Genomic DNA, 24075 nt, shown 5'->3' with positions numbered 1-24075 from the left:
TTCTGGTACCAAGTTTAGTACGTAGTTAAAGCAAGCATAGGAAACAGGCAGAATCTCTACCAGTGCATATATTGTTCTAGGAAATGCTTCCACAGACATGTAAGATCTTATATAAATAATTTTCCAATAAAATACTGGAAAAGCCGTATTAATTTTGGATTACTTGAATATTAGAATTAAACTCTAGCTGATTTTTAAATGTAGATTATTGTATTTGTAGAACTACTTAACCATCAGTATTGGTAAGAGAGTAGGCAGGTAGAGCCTCCCAGATATTGTCTTCAACATTAATAAAAAGATTATTGTTATTTGTGACATAAAATATTATTTCCTAGTTACAGTATTTATCATCCTATTCCAGGAGGCTGAAATTATAGAAAAATACAGAAGACTTCCTTTCATGTTCTGCTAAAATCTCAGGCTAAAAATAGAGCTCTAGCTTTTATTATATTGGAGTTGCAAAGTGGAAAAATACAGCTAAGAGATCTACATTTTTTCCAAAATTAACCTAATGGATAGTGGGTTTTAATATGCAGAAGTAAAGTTAAAGGCAAAAGTATGTTGTTGAGTCAGTAAACAACTTTTACCTTTTTTCACTGATAAATGATTCCATAGGTGAAGAGGTAAAATAGAAAAAAGATTCTTCAGTGTCAATGTCAGGCTTTTGAAGCTTTGTCATTGCTTTCCATTACTGTAATTCTTTCCATGGGTAGTAAAAGCTAGTAAAACTGGGTGCTTGGTGACATACTTTATTTTCATGTTTCGTAATGTTCATGGTTTTTTGTAAGTCTGCTTCTTGCTTCTGATATAACTTAACATTCTGAGATATTTTTAATCTAAATATTGTTATATTTTGTTTTCATTGGGAGCTAAGATAATTTCTGGCAACTGATGAAAACACTAGCTTTATTTGAGCATTCAATGATCTTGTTTCGATGAGAAACAAACTTCACTTACTTGATCTTAACCTCTAACACAGATCAGTAATAACATTAAAGTTTTCTCTGTTGTGATTGTGCTGCTGATTACTAATGGCTGGAATTAAGAGTACAATCCTACACAAACTAGGTCCTAAAATTGGTGTGCTTGAGAAGTATGGGTGAGAATTAGTAAGGATAGATAACTGCAGTACAAAAGGAGAAATTAACTGTTGAAAAGTACAAAGAGCCTTCTGCACAACCAATAAAATTATATGAAATCCATACATTTATTTGATCTACAATTTGCTGTTGTATGTATATCAGATTTAGTTACATATGTGATGTTGTGCCATTGAATATGAATGTTGTAGTATGAATGTGGTACTGAAAAAAGAAACCATAAAAATGTGTTAAACAGTAATAGGAGTGCTTTGAAATACGTAGGAAACTGCCTGAATGGAGGTATTAATGCAATAAACAAGTATCTCATGTTAAGTTTTGGTGTTTCAATAAAGTGCCCTTCTCGGAGTACTTTTACAAGTCCTGCTCTGAAATCTGAAATGTTAGCTTTCAGTATAATTAAACTGGAATTGCCCAGATTATGCTGAGAGCTCTGTCTGTATCCTTAAAGTTCTTACTTGTTAAATCCCTTTGTTTCAAAAAGTGCATGTTAAAAGTAAAATCTAGATTCTTGCATTAGAAGTTGTTACGATCTTTCCTTCTTATTGCAGTTTACCTTTGTGTCTGGAACAATTTCATTTTCATTCTATGGATGACTTTGCCTGCCTCTCATTGCTTTTTTTCCCCTCTCTATTACTGCATTTTTCAATAATTTTCCACTGTGTTCTTGTCTTTTTTTCCCTTTTCTTCCATCTCCCCCTGCCACTGACAAGCTGTGGCACTGGCTTAATAAGAAGGTAAATAAACAAAAAATTGTGATTCCAACTAGTGGATTCTGTGGTTTTGGGGAGTGTTTTTGTTTGGTTGGTGGTTGGTTTTTTTGTTTTGGTTTTTTTTTCAGCATGAATACTCCTTAACATGCCTTGCTTCTTAGTTTTCTCTCACAAGTGACCCTTCCAGCTCTTGGTATAAGCTACTGAAGGTCATATAATTCTACCTGATCTCTTGTCTTCTACTAAAATGAATGCACATAGTTAAATGTTTTGTGGAGCAGAATATTGCATTAGCCTTCCAAGCAGTACTTTGATTTAGTGGCACTTCTATTTAAGAACAGTTGATATCTATCTGGTCCCCGCTTGTATGCGTAACAAAACCAGTTCTCTCTCAGACTGGAGAGTTATTCCCCGCTCAGAGAAAGCATCAGTTAACAGAATTAATATGGGAGTGGTGAGGGTGAAGCTCAGTGGTAGAGCTATACATGTAAGTGCTTGCAAATAGTGCATTGACTGGCTTCAGTAAAAGTAATCTTTTACTTTTGAAGTGTCTGACTGTCCCGTGTGGTCAGTGGTATTCCATGTAGCAGGAGTGAAAGGAGAATACTTGTCTTGAGTACATCTCAGAACTGCTGCATCTAACAACAGTCTAAAGGGAAGTGAGGGCTAGTTAAAAAAAATAATATATACAATTATAACAGTTGGTATAGCTAAAATAATTTTTCTTTTGCAGGGCTCTTAAAAGCGTGTGATGTGTTTCATAAGAAATGTACTCCTCAGTTCCCATGGTTCATCTTAGTCCCCTGGGGCCAACTATTGTTCCTTGGGGACCTGTTACCCAAGAGGAGTTAAAACTGATTCAGTCCTTATTTGGCCCCATGTGTGACTGAAATCTGGACAACTCCTCAACGCGGTGATAGCTCTCTGGGTCTTGGGCAGTGTCATTGCTTCAGACAAGCGCAGAGCTGGAGAGAGATGTCTGGAGCCTGTGTTCATCTGCAGGACCCGAGAGTTTTAAAGATGAAAATCTAGTATGTGATAAAAAATATGAAAACGAAGTAATTAAGTGAAAGAGAAAAAAAATCAAATACCGTATCTGGAAACGGGTTATACTTCCAGCAGTAACTTTTATCCTTACTTACCGCTTCAGTATTAGTGGGAGATCTGGAGTGGTTACTGTGGTTTTATAAACAGCAACCCGTTCTTTATATTCAATAGCAACGACAGTAGAAACCATAGATCTGCCTTGCGTGTTTTGAAAGACACCTGAGATACTGACTGTTCTGAATGCTGTTGAGAACAAGCAGAGCAGAGTGGAGCAGTCAGACCATGGGGACACGGGCACAACTCTCTAAAAGGTTCTTGTAAACCATGAAATGGGGCTGCACAGCTGGTTATGTGCCGTGAGTGGAAAATGGGGGATAATGCTGCATGTTGTGTCCAGGCTGAGCAGCTATAATGAATTTAGAATGTTTGATCTTAAGTATTTAATCCGTGAGCTCAGGGTTATATGATGAGGGTCTTTCTGTGTTTCTCAACAAGCGGGTAGAGTTGCTTGCTTTATGATTCAGTTATAGTTGCCCACTAAGAGGGAAAACTTTGAATGTTCTTTTGCCCTTGAATATAGTTTATTTGGTTTAAAATTACATTTTTATTTCCTGACTTTGAGATGTTTGTGTTATGTGAGTGACTTATGACTAGTAAATATGTGCAACCATAGCCCTTCATAAATTTTTTTTTTATTAGGTATTGGTTTGTTAGGACAGTTCAGGTGAAGAGCTGAGCTCAGTGAACCAAAGGTCAAAGTTTAGTCTCAACTTTTTTTTTTTTTTCTGGCTTGGAGTTTGTTATTTACTCATTTGAAAATTCCTTTATGTAGATAACTTTTTTTCTTAATATTGATAGGTTGCAAAATTAATTTCACCGTAATTATTTTAAACCCTGAAATGTCTGAATTTTATTTTTACTTTAAAGAATTGCACTGTTGGGCAAAACCCTGAGGACATAGTTGCTTAATAGAGGGTGGGTTTTTTTTGGTTCCTAGAAGATATTTTTGAAAATTACTGTTTTATTTCACAGTTTCATACGAAGAGATCATGAAAGTCCTATAGTGTTATATGTGGTGCTGACTCCTGTGCATGATGAGCAAGTAGTAATACTATAAGCAAGATGGAAAAAAAAAAGGCAAAAAAATACTGTGCAAACTGTATCAGGTTCTTGTGGGTTTGTTTTGTTGGTCTTTTTTTTTTAATAGAGCTTTTTTTTTTTAAATGTAATTAGAAAGGAGGAGATCTGTAATACAGAGCACTGGATGCGGTTAAAAGTTTGCTCCCTTCACACTTTTCTCCATTTTGCTTGTCTTTGAAAAGAAGTACTTGTGAAAACACCAGGATAAATTTCTGATAATCCCCCAAAAAATTAAAAACACACAAACTAAAGATGGCAGAGTTGAAAATGATGGTCGATTATGGCTGCTAGTGATAAACCTTAGGGTTTTTTTTTTTCTTCTTGCTCTAAGAGCTTCTGTCAAAAAGCTGCTTGAAAATCTTTTCTTTTTTTTTTCCCCACAAACAAGCATAGTATTTAATCATATTAAATAACATGATATATATTAAATAACATAATAATTAACATGATATATGTAGTCCAAAATATAGAATAGGTTCAGCTGACATACTGTGATTTGTTCTCTAGAATACTGTCTCTGGCAGGAGTACTTAGAATTGCTAAATTCTGTTGTTGCTGTTGGAGACTCACTGGTATGAGTAGACTTAAGCCCTCATAGTCTGTTCTCTACTTTTTCTCACTTAACTATTCATCTTGACTCATTTCAGCGTAACACTAAGATGTGTCCTGACTACAGGCTTCCCCTTTTTCTCATCAGATGATATTAATAAGGTGATATCCTCAAATTTTAACTGAACTAAAGGGAAATGTCAACAAGTCTAATACATGTCTTGGGAAAAAATCTTGATAGGTAGTGAATCTGTTTAAAGATTAAAAAAAAGTCCCATTTGTTAATTTCATGTAGATTTAATTGAAAATGAAGTAGATGTCCAGGTATATTTCACTGTATGGATAATGCAGCAGGTAAAACATACTAGAAAAACTAGTATTCTGATTGACTGTGCAGTTTGAAACATGAAAAGATTAATTTGTAGATGATGTATCACACTGCATAACATGGAGAATGTGTCTAGATAGTAGGATTCCCAATTGTTAAGCATGAGCTGTAGTTCTGTTACAGCTCGGTGTAATGCGGTTTGTATCATCACCCACAAGTTAAAGCAGGGATTCCTTGCAAATTTTTGAGAAGCTTTTTAATAGAATGCAACTCATCTTAAAAACTTTTTTTTTCTACAGTAAGCTGAATTAAGAAAAAACTTTAAAAAAGGTTGATACCTTTCCCTTCAAAACTGTGACAAGTAAAGATAGTTTTTTGTGGACAGTCTATGACAACTCAGTAACATTTCAGTTGGTTTTACAAGCGTGACCTTCTGTAGCTTAGGAGCCTGGCTTTCCTTTGCCTTTGCATAATTTCGGATGTCGTGGCAGCATCAGCTTCCTGCTATTGACTAACCTTTAGATTATAAGCTTGGAAGTGAATTTAAATCTTCATGATCTCTGCCTAATGACTAGTGTTTAGTCAGCATATGTTTGTCTTTGTGTGCATGCCCATGGTTTACAGGAAGGATGTAAAGGGAGGTTTGAGAGGGTTGGGGTAAGAACGAAGTCTGGACCTGATTCAGCGGTAAGTATGAGCACACAGGGATCTAACAGCCTAGCTTACCTGCAGTAACAGAGCACCTGGGCTTTATTTAGCATGAGTGTGCAAAGGTGAGTGCTTCCTAAGGAAGTATCGTGGGTAAATGTAGGAGGAGGAAGGAAGGGAGGTTTAATAGCAAGCAAATTAAAGGACAGGGAATAAACATAGCCCTAAATTAATATTTTGCGTCTGGTTTTACTTCTACAGTACTCAATCCAATTCAGTTGTCTTCTGTGATTTCTCTGTGCCAGTTGTAGAACTTGGATGTGTTTAAGAGTGTAGTGGGAGATGTAATTGCAGTACCTGTAGGCATACCAGAATTGGCTTTCATCAGTTTGGGCTACTTGCCCAAGTAAATAAACACAAGGTGGACTTGCACTGCTGAGGCTGCTGCATGTACTGATACAACATCAGTGCTTCCCTTACCTTTAATCTAGTTAATGAAGTAATTCAGGCCTTAAATGTGCTGCTGCACCCCAATGACAGCGTAGGCATATTCCTACCCACAGTAAGGAGTGTCAAGAAAAGATGACCCTATTAGTCATGTTCCTGTTCAGAGAGAGTCCTCATCCTGATCTTTTGGAGCTTGATCTTCTTGTAGTTGCCACTTTGGTGAAACAGCTAAAGCATCCAGCTTCAGCTGCACTGAGATTCCATCTATTGGATGCTGCTCTCACAATCCCTGAGGCTAGCATTTTTGGAAATCTCTGCCAGTATCTCCAATTTCTTGGATTCAGTAAATCTAATTAAGGTGCTATATATAAGACTAACCCGCACATTTCTTTTATCTCTAACTTAGTAAATAGCGACTAGTTTGAACGTTGTTAACTAGGAAATAACAAGGGCAGTCTTCTTTTTTAATAGCTTCATTTTGAAGCCTGTGCTATAAAATTTCCATTCCCTGACCATCCAGTGTTTTTCAGTGATATTTTTTATTTCTGGCCTTTAAAACAGGGACTTGTATTTCTTGCTTCTCTTGCATAATTCTTAGATGTATCTGAGGCTTGGAAGGGCACAGTAAATCCCGTTTTCAGTCTTATTTCCGAAGAGGTTAACAGCCCCACATAGAGGCTACTTGGAGTTTTTCAGAAAGCGGCAGTACTGCTGCAGGCAGGTAATCTCCCTCTAGCACTGGCCAGGCATTTCTGATGGCTGAAATATTTCAGCAATGCTGAAAAATGTTAAAAATATCTAAGACAAAAGATTTTGCAGATTCCTTCAGGTTCTCTGAATTCCTTTCTGCAGGTCATAATATAATGCAGATTTTGTTTAAAAAAACAAAACAAAACCACCTTGCTGGCTCAACACTTGTTTCTTTTAAAAGAATTTCTTCGGTGTTCTTCGTCGTTTTGAACAACAGTTCTAAAATGCTGAATATAATCCTTGTGTTAATTTATATCGAACAAGAATCTGGTTATAAAAGAACTTGGAAGTTTAAAAACAGTTGCTTAATGTACATTAACTGCTCAGATGCTGCAGTCCTTTTTTTTTTTTTTTTGAAGTTAGAAAAATGAAGCTAGAAAAATGTATTTGGTCATACCTGCATGGGCTCTCACAGCTTTTTCTGTAATCACTCAATTTGTGTATGAGATGAAGCTCAGCTTGCACTATTCTAGAGCACTCTGCATAGTCGAGTGGCTGAGCAGTTTTATTGTTTTGAATGACATTATCAGAATTTCTCTAATCTTAAGTGGTACCGTTATTTATTTGTGGACATGGATAGAATGGGCCTTTCCTTAAATTGACAGGACAACATACACGTCTCCTCTGCCAGTAGGTTTAGCTGATGCATGTTTAATGCTGAGCATCCTTTCAAGATTGAAAGTGGATAGAAATTGTTGGTACTGAATAATATAGAAAACCTTCAGCCCCGTTTCAGTTCAGAAGGTGATGAGCAGCTTTAAAAAAATCAGTTACTTGCAGAAATACCTCATTTGTTGTTCACGTGGTTATTAGCTATGCAAATTTGAAAGTCATGGTTGTACTTTACTGTATACCTTGAGAGCTACCAAGTCCTGTGCAGATAGTGTCTGTAAGCTTCCAAGTTGCTGAAGGACAAGAAACAAAGACAAATACCTAGCTTCATAGCTGACATGAATGCTAGCTTCTTTAGGTCTAGTAAGTAAATGTTGAATTATTGCTTGCTTTGCAGAGAGCTTGCTGTGTCTTGTGGTAATGTGTAAATGTCGTTTGCAAAATCACATGTCATACCATGACTTTAAATCATGCTAACATCGCCTGTTAATTGTTCATCTCCAAGCTTGGGCATAAATGCTTTCTGATTATAGCCTGATTTTTGCACTGTGATTGTAAATAAAGATAACAGTACTGGCATATAGCATTGTTTTAATTAAAGATTATGTTTTTCTTTTTTCTGCACAGATGATCGTGTGGTTGGAGAAAATGCTAGATAAAATAATCAGCATTTTCATAATATTTTTGCTAGTGATAGGAACCCTTCTTCTAGCCCTGCTTCTTACTGCAAAGGTACAGTCTGCTAAAGAATGTAATCATGGAGCTTATTTTAAATACTGAATGAAAGTCATTGATATTTATTCAAAATTGTGTAGCTTAAAGAATGTTTTTAAAAATTTATCAGCTGAATGCCCTGTAAACTTGTTATCATTCTAAAACTTCTTATATGTAAAAATGTATTTATATTTATTTTTATTTATACGTTTATTTTCATGTGTGGCAAAACTAATATATAGATATTTGGAAAAAAGAAATCTTTTCTGGTGAAAGAATTACTAGCATATATGTATTACAGAAATAGATTTTTTTAAAATTGTTTCTTTGCATCTCATTCAACTTTTCTGGTTGGGGTCAGAGCCACTTAGAATTTTTTCTTTCTAATTTACCTTACATCAGAAACATACTTGGAAAATTCTTAAGGTGTATTTGTCAATTTGGTTGTGTAATTGTCTGTAATAAGCTCATGGTATTCTGTTCTGTGTTTAAATGTGCTGAGATTCATGTTCACATGTTCTCTGAAACAGATTTTTTGCTTTGTGGTTGGGGTTTGTTTTTTTCTCTCACCAGAAGAGGTCACTCATGTCCTTCTTTTTCCCCTTTTTTTTTTTTTTTTTTTTTTTTTTTTTAATACATGGAGCTGTGTTCATACTTGAAACTGTCAGTGGAGATTGAATGTTTGACTTGAACACAGTCAACAAAAATCAGTGGGTTCTGATGTCAATCTCCTTTTTCCAGAATGTAGGCTTACATAATGTTAAGTACGTAAAATTGAAAGCTTTAAAAGTTGTGCAAACGTTCCTGCCTAAAGCTTCCTTTTATTCATAAAAGGAACATCAAGATATTTATAAATGGTATCTTTCATCATTCTTACTAAAGAATTAATTTGGTGAGGCACTTTGTAGCATGGTTGGTCATGTTAGAGCTGAGCATTCATTAATTTTTACACTTCTTTGATCCGTGGCTTAAAAAAGGTGTATCTGAAACTGTGCTTTGTATTTTAATACTTCCCTTGACAGCACTGCTGTGTTGTTAGAATTTTTTCCACTGTGAGATAAGGTTTAAATTTCCATTTGCTATTACTAGTCACACAGTGTATGACCAAAATTGTCAGAAGAGACTGATGATTATTGTGTTGTATTGATAATGTTTAAATTCTGTTTGCTATTACTAGACACACAGTGTGTGGCCAAAATTGTCAGAACAGACTGATGATTATTGTATTGACCTTTTTTTTGGGTTAATGGCACTTCATTCTTCATAATGGGTTGTCTCCGTTGGAAGAATTAGTCTTTAAATGTACAAAATGGTCACACCCCCACACGCACCCCCAAACCCCATCCCCACCCCCCAGAAACCTCTCTTTAGTTTGCATTACATAACATTTCTCCTCTCTGTATTTAATTTAGGTACATCAAGAGAGCGTTCACATGATTCAAGTCACAAGCAGCTTGATCAATGAGACAGTAGCCAGTCACCCAGAATGGGCAAAGTAAGAATGCTGAAGTTAAGCAAATAGTATAGGGTGGATGAATAAGCTTCTAGGTGCTTATGCGTACTTTTTAATTTAAAAAATGCCGTAGGTGAACAGAAATGGGAGTGACTGCTGCAGGTAGATGTAAAAGCTAAACTCTTAGGCAGCAGTAGAGGTTATGCGTTACGCTGGAGGACTGTCGATGTGGTATCTTATTTGAGGACTGTCTGGACTTTGGTGGAGAAGGACAGCTGTATAAACTTCTCTAGTAACAGTTTTGGAGAAAAACTTACATAGTGCAGAAAGTAAAGAGGTCGATGTTCTTTTCCCTTTTATCTGTGAAAGCAAAGTATTGTCAAAGAATGCTCTCTGTAGAAAGTTGCGAGATGAGAGCTGAATTATTTTTTTTCAACACGGAGAACTGGCTGTGGAATGCCTTCGAGGGAGTAGGAGTTGAGGAAAATGTTTTTGGAGTGAACTGAAAAAGGGTTTGAGGTTGGAAAGAATGGTGGTTGGGGAGAGTCTGGTATCAATCAGTTGGGAAAGGCTGTTCCTATTCACAGTAGATGTGTATAGTTTACACAGTGAAAAGTTTGTAAGACACGGTCTATATAATGATTAAAGCAAACATGAAGGCAAATATTAAGGGGGAGAGAGGGTTTTAAGAGAAATACATATAGAGAAGGATAATGCACACTGGTGAGCAAAGGAGTGATTGCATGAGCAGCGGACAGGGAATAGGTAAGACTGAGCAGTGTGATTTTTTTATTTTTTTTATTTTTTTTTTTTTTTTCCCACTTACCAGGAAAAAAGAACTGTCCTCCTGGACAAAAAGGGTTGACTTCTTTCACGGGCGTTTTCTAAACAAAGATGATAGTGGCTTAACAGGATTGAAAAAAAAAGTGCATGCTGTATTATAAGAGCAAGAGAACTTTTCAAAAACAGAAAAGATATGGTTAATAAATGCTATGGTAATATATGTGCTTTAGCAATACTTAAGTAATCACAATCAAGAGAACAGAAAGCACTTAAGTGTGTTTATTCTTTCATGGCATCTCTAGTATTGTTTGGCCTTTCTGTTTTTGCCGTATGATGGAAATAATTAGGACTAATAGAAATTGAAATTTGACTGTCAGAAGCTTATTCACATAATGAAAATACTGGAGTACTAGTTGAGTAATTAGCAGAACTCTAGCTAAAATTTTTACTTCCAGTGTTTGCATCCAAATTTGAAGCACGCAAAACAGTGTCTTTCAATTCATTAGAAGCAAGTATACCTCTTGTCAAATCAGCTTTTGTAGCTTGATGCTCACATTACATTTATAGGTGAGTGACTGAAATGTCTTGGAATTCAAATGCAGGGCATTTCTGAAGGGTTGTACAGACAGAAAAGCTTCCATGTTGAACTTCAGTCAGGTGAACAAATGCAGCAGTTTTATTTCCTGAATGCTTTCTTGTTTTGGAAGGGCTCCAACATGTGCCATTGAATCAAGAGGTAGAAAGAGAATGCAGAGAACGTGTGCCCTGTATTTGCAAGTGTTGGAATGCTGGCAACTCATTGCTTGAAAGTGACACAAATCCCTGAAGAAAGTCATGAGCAGATATTTTGGTGGGGACTTAGAAATAACTGGTGCCCAAACCTGTTGCTTTGTCTGGTTGCTTTTTCAGGGAAACTACACTAACAACTTAAATTCAGTTCATAATTCAGAAGGTTGTCTTTCCAGCTAGACCAGGCTACTTCATATAGTATTTCCAGAAAACTAGAACACAAGGAAAATTTCTAGGAAGGTTATGTGAATAGCACACATAGAGATTGAAGAGCAGATCTCTTGAAAAGGTCAAGATACCAATTTAAGGTTTCAGGAACCTTGGAGAATGCAATGATGTGCCCTAGATTTAATTGTGCTTTGCTTACAAGAAAGCCTCTTCTTTGATATGTAGAACAAATTATTCTAGTTATAGTAAGTTTATATGTATTTAACCTTTCCTTTGTTGTTTCAAATGTTAATTTCTAATGTATTTCATGTATATGGAAATGGGTAAAATATGTAACAGTTAACTTTGTTTTCCTTCTTTAAAAAATAGCTGGCTCCCAGAAGCCCAGGTTATTCAGAAGGCACTCAATTCAGCAGCTAATAATGTCTACCAATATGGCCGAGAATGGATCACACATAAGGTAAGAGTGAGCTTCCCCACCTGTTTTTAATGTTTTCATTTCTTGTATTTCATACAAGTCAAAAGAAATAAAAAGGTTTTTGTCAGTGATTCTTTTCTGTGTTGTTAACCATTTTGTTGACAGATCTATTCTTTCCACTCTCTCATTTGTGAGTTGAAGAAAGGGTGGGAGTGATTTCAGTAGTCTTTTCTGCTCAGAGGAGTATTTATTTTTAAGAGCTGAAAAATCTGTCATCATTTAAATAAGATTGCCAGTGAAAATGCATCAAATAAAGATGAGCGATTTTTTTCATCTGGCTTTAGCTGTCCAATTTTAGGCAATCTAGACTTTTTTTCCTCCCATCAGTATTTTAATTTCTATGTGGGCTGGGTGTGGTAGATTGGATTTTTTTTTTTTTTAATTCTAATTTATTTAAGTTAACTTTCTTCAGGAGAATATGCCAAGATTCTTATTTATACATTTTGATATCTAGCACACACATCTCAAATTATTTGAAACATTTACTCTAAATATGATCAAGGATTTTGGATTAAGCATTTTAGAGACAGCATTGGTTTTTCAGTGCAGAAAGAAATCCTCAGTTTAGTGCAGCAGAATGTTTTTTACAGACAAAATCTTCATGTTGTGAACCATGTTGTCTGCAGCGTGTATTCCATACTCATACTCAGCTTTTCTAGTAATTTAGGTTTGGGCCATGCCTTTACATCTTATGTGATTCATCTAGCTTAGAATTTGTCAGTAGATTCTGTCCTGTATAATAAAAGCTTTCTATGTTTTAGCTCCATAAGATTTTAGGAGAAAAAGTGAATAACACCGCTGTGATTGAAAAACAAGTGCTAGAGCTCTGGGACAGGCTTTATCATTCATGGTTTGTGAAGGTAGGTAACTTAAATAAGTGGTATTTCTGTAAACTATCACTTAGTGCTTAGAGGTAATTGTGCTAAATGTGCATTTCTAAGGAAGAGATTAGCAAAAAGTTGGAAAGCTGAGTAAAGGTCATAATAATAAAATGTTGGTAAAAATTTCCTGTATATAAGATAGACCAATCTACAGTCACAGTTTAGGTACGGCCAGAAGTGTGTCCTTCGCTTAAGTAATTATGTATGTTTTTATGTACACCATTTAATTTATCCTTTGCTCACTTTTTATGTTTAGTATTTCATAGTTTAGAGCTTTCTGTTGAATTTTCAGCATCTTGAGGGGTTATGAGAAGGAAACTAGTATTCTACATGGTTTGTGTACTTTTTAATAATTTGAAATTTTCGGAAAGAAATTAATCCTTTCACTAAGTTTCTTACAATGCATTTTTGCCAACCGTACTAGCCTTTCTATAATGGGTTCCGCACACTGAATCTTGAAAAGGTCATAAGAGTTAAATAATTTTCATGCTGCCAATGCTCTTTGCCTTTTAAAGGAAAAAAAACAAGCAATACATTAGCCAGGGTGCAAAGGAAATATCAAAATCCAGAAGTCATACCCCTGAAATACTTCTCTATATTTAATTAATTTCAGTTATAGTATATTAACTCTTTTGTTTATACAGTCGTTTTTAAAGTACCGCTACAGTTCCAAGAAGATCTCTGTATTAAAAGAAATAAGAGCTTCAATATAGTAATCAAAAATAGTAGGAAAAGAATCGGTTTCTTTTTCTGACATGATAATGCTGTGTGTGGAGAGATAACATGACAGTGCTGAGCAATATGGGATCACTCAGGAGAAATAGAAGCTGTATCTGCAATAGATTTTGCTGGCCTTAGGCACTTGGGAGTATTCAGCGTTAAATGCTTGACTGAGAGAAGTGCCTGCTTTAGATACAGCCATACTGATAAGCCTGTTGCTTTTGCTAATATAACTCGTGTGTCAGATGGTCCGTGGCTCTGTGTGGTTCAGAAGGGCTCCCTGGCACTGGGTGTGCTGTAGGAGTACTTCTCTTGCTGCAGTGTGCAGCACCAGTGGTGTCTCTCTTCATTGCCTGATGTGATTTCTCTCCTGCAGCTGTTATTTGAGGGAATAAATACTATGAGGCCTTTCTCTTGTAGATACTCTTCTGGTAGGGTAAGAAACAGCTTTCCTAGCAATCAAAATGGCAGAAAGAGCTGCAGGAACGAATTGATGCTCGTTGCCTACAATCTTGAAGTCTGTTCCCCTGGCTGCTGTTTGCATACTAAAGATCTTATTTTACCATTGGCATTCTGGGCTGCAAATGATTATCTGTGGGCTGCTGGTAGCTCCTTCAGAGTCTGTTTCTAATCTTGCCCCTTCTGTCACGCTCCATATCCTTGTAAATGTCTCATCAGAGTGCCATCCACCTGGCTATTTCCTTCTGTAATATGGCATTATAGCCTTGCATTGTCTTTCAGTGTATCTGAAAACTGATAAACTAGATAATAGTGCAGTGTGGAGGACATCTGTACCGTATCGAACTCTCTCAGTACAGCTTTCAAGCTTCCTGCTGTTTCAGTTGTATGAGCATAATAATTACACTTCATTTTGAGGTCTGCGTGGTGGTGTTGTAGGTGACTGAAAAACGCAGGCTCAGGTGATACTCTTCTATGAAAGCTGTAGAATTGAGGAGGAATTCCCAACAAAATGTGGATTCAACCGTTAACTGCTGCTTTCTGAGAAGATCAGTAGATAGCAAATGGTGTATATTTTAAAAGGTTCTAGAGTTGTGATAGAACAGTTACCGTTGCATTCATGTACCCGATGAAGTAAAATAGTACAGAATAATAAACCACTTAGAAGGTGGTGGCATACAATCAAGGTCTCTTTTTCAAGGACAAGTATCCCCTCTTCCTAGTCCGTTCAGGTGTGGGGTTTTGTTTTTAAGGTCTAGTGAATTTGTTGAAGATGAACCAGTTGACAATTTCTTGGAAACCCTTATTTATCAATGCCCCACGACTTAGATGCTACAGCAGTATAGTTGCTGAATAACAATGAACTTGAAAAGCATATTATTAACAACGGTACAAAATTTGCAAATGATACCTAATTCTGATATTAATGGTGAGAGCTGTCTTTGAAAATAGAACTAGCTGAACAGCAAATAGGCTTGTGTTAGAATTTACAAATGCAGAAGGCCTATTGGAGGGAAATTTTTGACTACTCAGATATTTCAGCTCTAAATAAACTGCCAGCTCAAAAGAAAGATCTCTGTGTTGCTGTGGATTGTTAAAGAGTGTTGCTAATTGGGTATCATCAAGTGTAACAATGCATCTGGGGAGAATTGTTAATAAGCAGAAAATGTAATGCTCTTAGATAAATCAGTGCAGGGACTCCACTTGAACTACTACTTGCCATGTATGCCTAAAAAGATACTGTCATTTTGAATGGAGGTTGGTAAGGTTAAAATTTTTTGTAAAATTCTAACGGTAGTAGTGGGTCACTTGTATACATATCAGAGTTGAGAACTGAAAAAGTCTCTTGATGCTAAAGATTAGGATGAGACCTGTTGTAGTCAACAGGTTTGCTTAGACTTGCTTACGGTAGAGTTCTGGCATCCTTCTCTGAAACACTTGTCACAGTCCCAGACAGAGTTAAATAGTCTCATGCTAGATGTGACTAGTGTGACTCAAGTGTGACTCAGTTGGACAATAGGCGACTTCATAATTAGGGTAAGGCCACTTAAGGAATTGGCTGTTGAGGTTATGGCCATTACCTGTTGTCTTGCTGGGTTGGAGTTACAAAGCTGTGTAGTCAGAAGAAATCCTCCATGCTTCCAGTTCAGCTTTCAGCTTTTGCATGACTGAACTTTGCCAGTGGAGAAGTAGACACTAGTTGCGAGAAAACTATTTATTATGACTTCTGCTTGTATTTACCTTTGTGGGTTGTACTGGGAAAAGTTGTGTGTTGCAAACAGTAAACTATGTACTCAGTAACTGAAATTGTTATCTCTTCCTTGTGAGCTTTCATAAAGAGCAAGATGGATACCATTGTATCAGTCAAGCAGTAAAGCTAATGTTTAGCTGAGGTGAATCAGTACAATATACAGAACTGTAATTATACAGAATAAGTTACTACGGCTTTCTGTCAGATGTTAATTTTTCTAGTGTACAGAGTAGTTCCAGGTATTTTTGAGGATGCCAATTAAAGCAGCTCTAAGTATTTAGATGCATGTTGGATCTATTCCTCATTAAGAAGACATTAGTCTTTGGCTTTCTCATATCTGTAAGTTATTCAAGTGTCTGTTTTCCTTACATCTTTGTCTCTCTTTTTAAGAATGTAACGCATTCTGGAAGACACAAAGGACACAAATGGCATATAAACCGCCAAAACAGCTGGCTTGGTGATATTCTGGACTGGCAAGATGTTGCATCATTTGTTCATGATAACATTGAAACATTTCTTTCGGTATGTATCCTTTGCCCTTATTACCAAATTGGTCTCATTTTTAACTGATAACAATTCCTCCTTGGACTACCCGTAAGATACATGGGAAATATGGAAATGCTGTTAGTGTCACTTAGAATTACCAAAGCGATTATTGTAAGCCTACTTAGGATATAAACATACTACAAACAGAACTGGTCATGAAGAAGAAGCCTTCCTAATGGCAGCATCTTCATTAATGTTGCTCCCTAGACTTCATTCTGAAAGAGATTCTTACTGTAAGATTACCTGTGTCACCTGCAAGCTGGTTTTAAATGCTTGATGTTATCTAGTCTTTTTAAAAAAGAGACAAATTTGTTTAGGTAATAATTGAGGAAACTATTGGCTAAGAGGCTGTGAAAACAATTTTTTTTTTTTTGTAGTCTTACTTTTTTTCCCTCAAATTATTATTCATTGGGTTGAAAGCAGCTTATTTCTCTCTTCTTTTATGAAAGTTCTGCCGAGAATGAAATTAATATTTTACACTATGTGAATTCCTGAATTAATGCACTGAACCTTTCACCTCATGAGGAGAAAAAGAAAAAGCATTGCAAGCAATACAAACTGAAGCAAATACACTTCTCTTAAAAATCATATTGTCTGAAATGCTTAATATAGAGTCAATCCCTGATGTAGCTCAACTTTGACTTGAGCTGTTGTCATAAACTAGAATTATCTTCCGGTTAATATTTATCCATTTTGGAAGAATATTATTTATACCTGACTCGCAACATAACGTTTCCATGGGTGCAGTTAAAGCTGGTATTTGTCTTGAGGCCGTTCTTGGTTTAGACTGATGGGCGTGTGTGCTTCTTCTGTTGCGTCCAACCCTCCCACTCTCCCCCCAACTGCTGTTTAAATGGTTACAGTTTCTGTCATAGAAGATGATGTGAGTTAATAAAAAGTTGAAACTTTTTATTGCAGTGAACCTTTTTTCAGTTAATTGTGAAATTTGCTTAATACTTTCTCAAATTTGACCATGCATGCTTGAGGCAGAGTTATAAAAATGCACAAAACATCATCATTTAAAATCAATATGGAGTTTCCTTCTAGGCAAGAGAGAGAGGAGGAGAAACTGCATGATAAGTGCTAGCCATGTCATTTATAGCATTGCTGCACACTGCTCAGAAACCGTGATAAGTCTGCTTCAATAAACTAAATAGGCTAGAATAATGCAGGAAATAGTGTAAAGAGAATAAATATTTTAGACTGAAATATATAAATATTAAAATTTTCATCTAGCTAGCACGCTTTGTTTTGTTTTAGAAGTTCAGGAAAAAATGTGCCAGCAGTTGACTTGCTTTCCTGTTTATTTCCATGGACTCATTACTCATCGGCTGTGGGGAAACACCTGTCCTTTTTCTCCATACACTCATGTCCGTAAAGACAGACTGTAAACCAGTCAGCGTAGTGGATAGCTCTAAATCCTGATTTCACATCCTTACTGGGCAACAGTTTCTTTGCTGGCTTGCTCATCTGCAGTGCGTTGCATAAATATTACTCACACTGATATGTCAAATTAAAATTGATGAAAATCTGATTTCTATGCTTGTTTAGGCTATTGAAAATTGGAGATGATGAAAATGAGAACAGTTTTCAGTTAAGTCTGGTATTTCTGGTGCTTATCTACCCTGGGATACAATGGAAGCTAACTGTACTAGGGATTTATGTTTTTATCAGAGCATGGAAGTCTTTCTTTCAGTATTTTGAAGAAGAATAATGAGTTATTAGAATGGCATACTAAATTGGGAAGGATCAATATTTTAAATTACATGGGTGCTTTTGAGTGGGGGTGTTTTGGGGAGTTTCTTTTTTCTTTGGGGAGGATTTTGTTTGGTGGTTTTCTAGATTTTTTGTTTGCTTGTTTGTGTTGCGTGGGACTTTGGGTGGGAATTTTTTTTTTTTTTTTTTTTTTGGTTGAGTTTGTTGTTTAAGGTGGGGGTTGGTGTGTGTGGGGTGTTAAATAGGTTCACTGTAGTTCAAACTGTAGGATGTTTCTGCAGTCAGTCACTGAGAGGAACTGCTCTGGAGCATCCCCCCCCTCCAAAAAAAAAAAAGGAAAAAAAAAAAAAAATCCACATATGGCAGTGGTTGGTGGGGAGCGCCTTGAGGTAACCCCCCCCCCAAAAAAAAAAAAAAGGAAAAAAAAAAAAAGCAGCCTGGGGATGGCGAGTGACCAGGAGCACTGCCATCAGAGCAGGCAAACAGAGCGTGAGGTGTCAGCCAGGGCTTGACACAACAGTTTGCATGAAAGGGCACACAGGAAGGATGTAGCCACCCTACCAGCTCAGCTCAATTCAGGTGAGTTCAGTTGCTGGTCATCACCCTCTCCAGAAGGAGCTCAGCTATGGTATCCACCCAGTGGAAAGATACGTCTTCTGCGCTTGCCAGAACACAGCTCGCACAAAAACATGTGCAGCCATCCAGGTGTTGGGCTGCAGGGAGTGCTAGAGCCTTTCACTGGTAAGGGATGGCAGTAGTGACAACAGCTGGGTGAGATGGGACCAGCTGGACGATCTGCTCAGCTTGGTGGCAGTAGAAAGTTTAAGGACCGTCAGGGAGTCAGAGGTGGAGATAGACAAGTGGATCCGTACTCTACCCTCCCTAAGACAAATGAGAACAGCCACCAGAAGAAACCCAAGATCAAGGGGATCTTGTATCCTCCCTCTGCCAGGCTGAAGGAAGTAGCTTAAAGAGGAAAGGAGTGAATGGAGACAAGTTCACACTCAGGGTGGCAGGCGAATTTTTTTTTTGCTCTGGTGAGACCCACCTGGAGTACTGCATCCAGCTTTGGGGCCTCCAACATAAGAAGGACAGTGACCTGTTGGAGCAGGTCTAGAGGAGACCCACAAAGATGATCAGAGGGCTGGAGCATCTCTCCTGTGAAGACAGGCTGATAAGAGCTGGGGTTGTTCAGCCTGGAGAAGAGAAGGTTCTGGGGAGACCTTATAAGGCCTTTCAGTACATAAAAGGGCCTACAGGAAAGGTGGGATCAAACTTTTTAGCAGGATCTGCTGTGGTTGGACAAGGGGAAATGGTTTTCAACTAAAAGACAAAAAATTTAGACTAGATATAAAGAAGAGGTTTTTTTCACGATGAGGGTGGTGGAAACTGAAACAGAAACAGGTTGCTCAGAGAGGTGGTAGATTCCCCATCCCTGCAAACATTCAAAGTCAGGTAGGCTGGGCCTCTGGGCAACCTGATCTAGTTGAAGGTGTCCCTGCTCATTGCAGGGAGGGTTGGACTAGATGACCTCTAGAGGTCCCTTCCAGTCCAAACTATTCTGTGATTTTTGTGCATCTGGACACTTGAAATCAATGCTAACCTGCAGTTCTTAAGAATATAGTAAGACACGGTACACTGCCAAAACCACTTTGACAGTTTTTTAAAATACAAACCATCGAAAGACAATGAGTAGCGTAGATCTGTCTAACAGTGTAGATAACAGTGTCTGTGTCTATGCAGCTGTAGTGAGATTTCTTCCACCTTTGAAAAGAATACATTAAGATTACACTACTTGCACATAATTAATACTTCTGCGTAGATTGAGGCTAGAGTTTACCATAGAATAACTATAACTGTTTTACTAGTCCCTTGGCTTTCTGAAATATTTTTAAGTAGTTCAGATTACTCTGTATTCTCTGAAAATACAGCTATTCAACAGTGTCATACTGCAATCACAAGCAGGTAAGCTCTTTTCCGTTGATGGAAATCGTAGAGAAGTGTTCATCCTTGAAAGTGAGAGAAGGAGCATTTGTTGTAAGAAAAGTGTTAAGAGAACAAAGATGTAAGTGTTTCACTTCAGGCTTTTCCCATAGTGGGAGAAACTTTTGTATTAGAGTTGAAAGCATATAATTAAATCACTGGTGTAGCTGTGCTGGGAAATTTTTGGCATTCATTTGGTTTGTAGTATGCCTCAATTCAGTGCTTTAACTATGGGTATCAGATAAAGCCCAGAAGACTTCTGTACCCCCTTCAAAATGTGCTGTTCATTACAGTAGTTTTATTTAGCTCTAGTTTGATGTAGACAGACCTTAATTATTTTAAAGGCTCTAGTTTGATGTAGACAGACCTTAATTACTCTTAATTACTTAATTCACTCTATAAACATATAAATTGCCTGAAGATTTAATATGAAGATAAGCTTTTCCAAATCATCACTTTGCTTTTTTCTAAAAGCTTTAGTGTTAACAGCACTGATGGCTTTCAGCTTCAGATCTGTCAAAGAATTTTTTAAAAGCAGTAATGTTATAGACCAGTTTATCCAATGAGGTGTTTTTGAGGTGGGGTTTATTTCATTCTATTATTAGTTCGGGGAAAGAACTAGGGTGGGTTCTTTTTAATGCCTAAAATTTTGCACACCATGCTCCAATCTGAGGTAGTTTTTCAGGTGAATAAAATATGCAATACATAGCTGGACTATTAAGATTTAATTTCTGAAACATAAAAAAGCCTCTTTCCTTCTCCACTTACCTGCTTTTCCATTCATATCCTTTTCCTTTATTTCTTGAAACCTCGAAACCTTGAAAAAGTAAATTGCTGCTGGCTAAATTTGTGAATGATCACTCAGAATTCCCTTGAGGGTATTTGAGACATTGCTAATGTCTCCTTAAATTGATCTTTTTGCTTCTTGCACAAGAATATTAATCATTCCACCAGCAGTCATTATCTCATTCAGAGATTTCCCAGACAGGAAGACAAAAGACCTTCCATTAAGATGTACACATCAAGCTTCAGCTCAGTTAGGTTTCTCTATCTGTGCCTTTAGCATGACTGATCTGTGTGTTCCAAATCAAGTCAGATTCTCAAATATTTCACTGAGTTATCATATATCGTAATGTTTTCTCTGGCCCTGAGAATTTCTTCAAGTAATCTCCTAAGTTTATAGCTAATACAGTCCATTCTTCAGTAATAGTTCAACTACCGTGCCTTTTTTTTCTAGTAAGGTAAGAGTTCAGCTGTTTGGTGTTATCTTCTTCATAACGGATGTGGTTTTTCTCAATGTAGGGGAATGAAACCTGATGCATATTTTTAGAGGAGGATTTGATTTCTTTAGAATCAGAAAGTCAAAGATATGATGCTGGAAGATAGTCCTTTTTCTGTTGCTGTTTTGTCTTCATTTCATGTAAAGGTCAAGCATGGTTTCTTCAAAAATAAGCTGTTTAGCCCTGAAGGGTTAGCCCAGAACTTTACAGGTAAACATTTATTTGGAAATCAGCTTTTAATTGGAGCAGGAAACCTTTGATCTTGTGCATACTGTATTACTCTTCACAAAGCCCATTTATATCTTAAAGGTTTATTGACTTGTTCTGTGTCATTTTTGAGTTTTCAGGATGATACACCTTTATGAAGAGAAAAAAAATGAAAACTGTAGAGAAGGTCAAGTTTTTTTCCTAATACCTCTTTGTGTCAAGTTTTATTCCCTTTATAAATCTCTTTTATTCCCTTTATAAATCTCTTTTATTCCCTTTATAAATCTCTTTATGATGTCTATAATCAAATTAGGTACATGAATTTATGTGGTTTCCAGAAGTTTGTTGACTTGAAGTTCTCAGCAAATAACTTGTTTTGGTCAAGTGCCTTTTAAACATGCCTTTGTGGTATTGGACAGTTTAAGTGGCCGGTAGGACACCTTAGATGGCTAAGGGCATTTAATGCAGTTTCAATTTCTTGCCTGTTACAGATTGGAAAGGCACAGGAACTGATGCGGACAGTGACATATCACAGTGTGATGCACAAGGGAGTCTTGAGTTCTTTACAGCTTTGTAGCTCTTCTAAACACTGATCTCTTAAGGCTACTTACGAAGTGGTGCTTTGGGGAAAGAGGCATGTTTCTAGTTATTAAATAACAGTAATGTTAAAAGTATCATTATTGTATAAATATCCACACTTAGTTGTTTTTTGGAAAACTGGTCTCAGCTGGCAAGGTGTTAGAAATTTTTTATGCATAGTAACTGAGCTCATTAACTCAACTGCAGTGTGCTCTGGGAATCAAAAGGCATTAAGAATTCTTAGGTGCAGGTACACGTATTTTGATTTTGTGACTGTTAGTGAAGTGTTTGAGCACTTTCTGATGCTGCATCCAGTTATGATTAATGTCTGCTATGTCTGTCTTCTCATCCTAGCAATGAGAAGCAGGTGTCTTGAAATCTTAATGATACATATGCATAAAGAGGAAGTTACTCTATAGCTGGAGACAAGGCCTAAAAGGTGCACTTGCTTTCATAAGACATACAGATGCTGAATGAAATCAATATCCACACTTACTGTAAAGCAAAGGCTAGTGATAACTAGTTTAGCAGTTCTGATCAATGACTCTACCCAACAATGATGTTCTTCTAGGAGAACCATTCCCAATATTGATTGAACAGCTGATTGCTGTACTCAAATTAACTGCAGTTGTATATTCCAGGTTATCAGCTCCTTAGGCTAAAGCTGCTCGGGAAAGTGTTAAACAAATGCGACCTATACTGGAGGAAGATACTGTTTTGAAGGAAGCTTTCCCAGGCCTCACCAGATGTACGCTCCCTTGTAGCAGATGGACCAAGCCCCTCTCCTTGTGAAGTGCTCACCAGTACCAGCTCAGCTGCTGTGTTTCAAGTGGTGTGCGAGGGAGGGAAGTAACCCTTGCTGTGACTAGTACTTAGAAGGCTGGGATATCAAGCCAGTTTTAATCTTTAAACCAAAACTTTACTAGACCAACTTTCATTGACAACACACTTCATGCTAATGGTTTGTTTTCCAATCTGCTACTTGTTATGTATTCAAAGTGCTCAGTCCTTAACAGTCATACCCTACGTGAGCTGTGAGGTTAGACTACCATTGCGTGGTGGTGATGTGTAGTTGGCACTAATAGCCGCTGTCCTTGATGATCTGGGTCACAGAAGTCAAAGCGAGCAGGCTCAAGAGCGCTTAAATATGGAAAGCAGGAACTGAAACGGACATCTTCTTCCCTCAGATGAAGGCACTTGTCCTTCTATAAGGTGTTTCTGGACAGCTCCCACCCCTTCACCTCTTCCCTGGATCATATGCTGTGTGGTACCTGGAGAGGCACTACTTTTCCCGATCATGGCGGATGCCTGTTGCTTGCCCGTTTGGTTCTTTCTTAATGCAAAAGCAGATTTTTCCTAGCTCTTAAGGTTGCGTGTCTTCAATGCCTTCTTCCTCAGTGAACTGCTTGTGTTCCAGGGGCTTTTGTGTTCAACGTGTGTCCCTGTTTTCAAGGCTTTTCCTGCTGTTCTGTGATTGAACTCCACATGGTAGCAGGAGACCTGTGGCACCAAGCTCCTGTTCACACTCCAGGTTCTAAGAACTGGCTTAAACATCTGGGGCTGGAGCCTGGCATAGTTAGCATGCAATTTACAGCCCATTAATAGCAAAGGCAGGGCTGATCTTCCTGAATACAGAGAGACCTCTGCTTTAGCTACAAACTGTTCCCTTGAAAAAGATCTCTCTCCTGTTTTTACAGTCCTTGTAGCATAATGTACATTTAATAAAGTTACCTGCTGGCTACATGAACACAACAACCCCATGCAGCGCTACAGGCTGGGGGCAGAGTGGCTGGAGAGCTGCCTGGCAGAAAAGGACCTGGGAGTGTTGGTCGACTGTCGGCTGAACATGAGCCAGCAGTGTGCCCAGGTGGCCAAGAAGGCCAACAGCATCCTGGCCTGTGTCAGGAACAGTGTGGCGAGTAGGGCCCGAGAAGTGATCATCCCCCTGTACTCGGCACTGGTGAGGCCTCACCTCGAGTACTGTGTCCAGTTTTGGGCCCCCTACCACAAGAGGGACATTGAGGTGCTGGAGCAGGTCCAGAGAAGGGCAACGAAGCTGGTGAGGGGTCTGGAGCACAAGTCTTACGAGGAGAGGCTGAGGGAGCTGGGGTTGTTCAGTCTGGGGAAGAGGAGACTGAGGGGAGACCTTATCGCTCTGTACAAGCACCTGAAAGGAAGCTGTAGAGAGACGGGGGTCGGTCTCTTCTCCCAAGTTACAGATGATAGGACAAGGGG

General features: G+C 37.7%; 1 protein-coding gene across 3 annotated transcripts in view; it reads left to right on the top strand.

Annotated features, from left to right (window-relative positions):
- TMEM245 (transmembrane protein 245) overlaps window positions 1-24075 on the top strand; it is an 84312-nt gene that overhangs the window by 26529 nt on the left and 33708 nt on the right. For 2 of the 3 annotated variants that reach the window (XM_014938630.1, XM_014938628.1), the window contains 6 exons: window positions 1814-1837; window positions 7962-8066; window positions 9461-9543; window positions 11611-11701; window positions 12481-12579; window positions 15920-16051. In XM_014938630.1, the coding sequence (XP_014794116.1) occupies window positions 1814-1837; window positions 7962-8066; window positions 9461-9543; window positions 11611-11701; window positions 12481-12579; window positions 15920-16051 (534 nt within the window). The remainder of the gene's footprint in view (window positions 1-1813; window positions 1838-7961; window positions 8067-9460; window positions 9544-11610; window positions 11702-12480; window positions 12580-15919; window positions 16052-24075) is intronic. The other variant, XM_014938629.1, reaches the window with a different exon arrangement.

The sequence above is a fragment of the Calidris pugnax genome, unplaced genomic scaffold, assembly GCF_001431845.1.
Source record: "Calidris pugnax isolate Ruff unplaced genomic scaffold, ASM143184v1 scaffold13, whole genome shotgun sequence".
Classification (NCBI taxonomy): domain Eukaryota; kingdom Metazoa; phylum Chordata; class Aves; order Charadriiformes; family Scolopacidae; genus Calidris; species Calidris pugnax.
Note: the sequence above shows the minus strand (reverse complement) of the source record. Positions and strands in the feature narration are given on the sequence as shown.